Source organism: Seriola lalandi, unplaced genomic scaffold, assembly GCF_002814215.2.
Source record: "Seriola lalandi dorsalis isolate HSWRI2012SDOR001 ecotype SW California unplaced genomic scaffold, Sedor1 jcf7180002004493, whole genome shotgun sequence".
NCBI classification, from domain to species: domain Eukaryota; kingdom Metazoa; phylum Chordata; class Actinopteri; order Carangiformes; family Carangidae; genus Seriola; species Seriola lalandi.
In genome coordinates, this window is record NW_019475148.1 from 1 (window position 1) to 1,519 (window position 1,519).

Here is a 1,519-nt window from a genome sequence, read left to right on the forward strand (position 1 = left end):
ACCCTTGTTTGGACTGAGGAAGCTGTTCAAATGAGAAAATGTGCAAATGTGCAAATAATGCACCATCAGTTACAGAGCTTTAGTGCTAGTAAGCCTGGTTTGCACTTCCATCTCAGTGAAGGACACGCTCGGGTGACTGTATCTCTCTGTGATATTTTCAGCCGGTATCGGAGGAGTTCCAAAATGGTGAGGGCTTCGGGTATATTGTTGCATTTCGTGCCAACGGGACCCGAGGCTGGAAGGAGAAGATGGTGACTTCTGCTGATTCTACGACATACAAATACAGAGATGAGACCTTCCCTCCCCTTACCCCCTTTGAAGTGAAGGTGGGAGTGTACAACAATAAGGGAGATGGGCCGTTCAGCAGGGTTGTCATCATCCACTCTGCTGAAGGCGGTGAGTGAATACGTGTGGTTGCAGGGATTCAAAAAAGAACAGAGGGAATACTTTTTGTATGATTGTCAATGTTTTGACTCGTTTCACAGAACCAAGGGAAGCTCCGTCTGATGTGAAAGCTCACAGCATTTCTTCATCAGAAATTAGGGTCACTTGGAAACCGCCCAACCCTGGTCCCGGAAGACCAAGAGGATATGAGGTTTTTATAAGTTTGCCTGTGGATGTGTGTGTTTGTGTGCACACTTGCACATTTACATACAGTATGTGACATTTTGCATAAGCATGCATACCTCTGTGCATGAGTAGAAGTCTGAAAATAGCATTTTTTTCATTCATTTCTGTTTAAAGGTCAGCTACTGGAAAGACATGGAGCAGGAAGAGTCAGGAAAAAAACAAAGAACTGTGAAAAATGAAACGTCCATGGTCCTGACAGGACTAGAGGGCAACAGTCTGTATCTCATCACAGTAAAGGGCTTCAACAGCATCGGCCAGGGTCCTGCTAGTGCTGCTGTCACAGCCAAGACCAGAAAAGCTCGTGAGTACAGCACTGACACTAATTATGTAATACTATATATGGAACAGAGGCTACCTGTTAAGTTCGCTCTAAATCCCCTCATAAAAAGTGTAGTAATTGACCTAGTTCACAAGTTCTGTATTCTGTCCTCAGCCCCTGCTCAACCTCCAGCCAACCTCATGTGGATTCAAGAGGGCAACAACGTGTCTTTAAGCTGGGACCCAGTGAAGGCAAAAGACAATGAATCTGATGTCATCGGGTACATGGTAATGATCTGTTGCTAAAGCCGTGTTTGTTCAGTTTCATAAAACAGGAAAATATTAATGCAACTAAAGGGATGTGAAGTTGTTAATAATTGTCAATTTGGTATGACGAATAGGCCATTGAGCTGCAGGACCTGGTCATTGCAGCTGGAAACGAAACATCACACAGGTGTTGATGAAATCAGTTAACATCAGAATCTGAGATTGAATCAGTATAAACTGACAAATGTATTATAAGGGTTCTGTGAAATGTGATGCTTTAGCTTGCACTCACAAAAAAAGAATCTATACCAAAATAATGTTTTGGTTTCATGCCAATCAAAGCCTTTTAAGTGTGTCTTCATAT

General features: G+C 42.9%; 1 protein-coding gene across 1 annotated transcript; it reads left to right on the forward strand.

Moving 5' to 3' along the window:
• Positions 1–154: 154 nt before the first annotated feature.
• LOC111669008 (contactin-5-like) lies at positions 155–1,486 on the forward strand. Its single transcript, XM_023425225.2, has 4 exons — positions 155–396; positions 486–595; positions 745–931; positions 1,064–1,486. Exons 1-4 carry the CDS (start codon positions 249–251, stop codon positions 1,192–1,194), a joined length of 576 nt encoding a protein of 191 aa, XP_023280993.1. The 5' UTR covers positions 155–248; the 3' UTR covers positions 1,195–1,486.
• Positions 1,487–1,519: the final 33 nt, after the last annotated feature.

Bases quoted from the DNA above. Each gene is read 5' to 3' on its own strand.
- LOC111669008 (XM_023425225.2), top strand. From the start codon at position 249: ATGGTGACTTCTGCTGATTCTACGACATACAAATACAGAGATGAGACC. The intron at 397-485 runs GTGAGTGAATAC...CTCGTTTCACAG, and splicing joins CATCCACTCTGCTGAAGGCG to AACCAAGGGAAGCTCCGTCT. The intron at 596-744 runs GTTTTTATAAGT...TTCTGTTTAAAG, and splicing joins GAAGACCAAGAGGATATGAG to GTCAGCTACTGGAAAGACAT.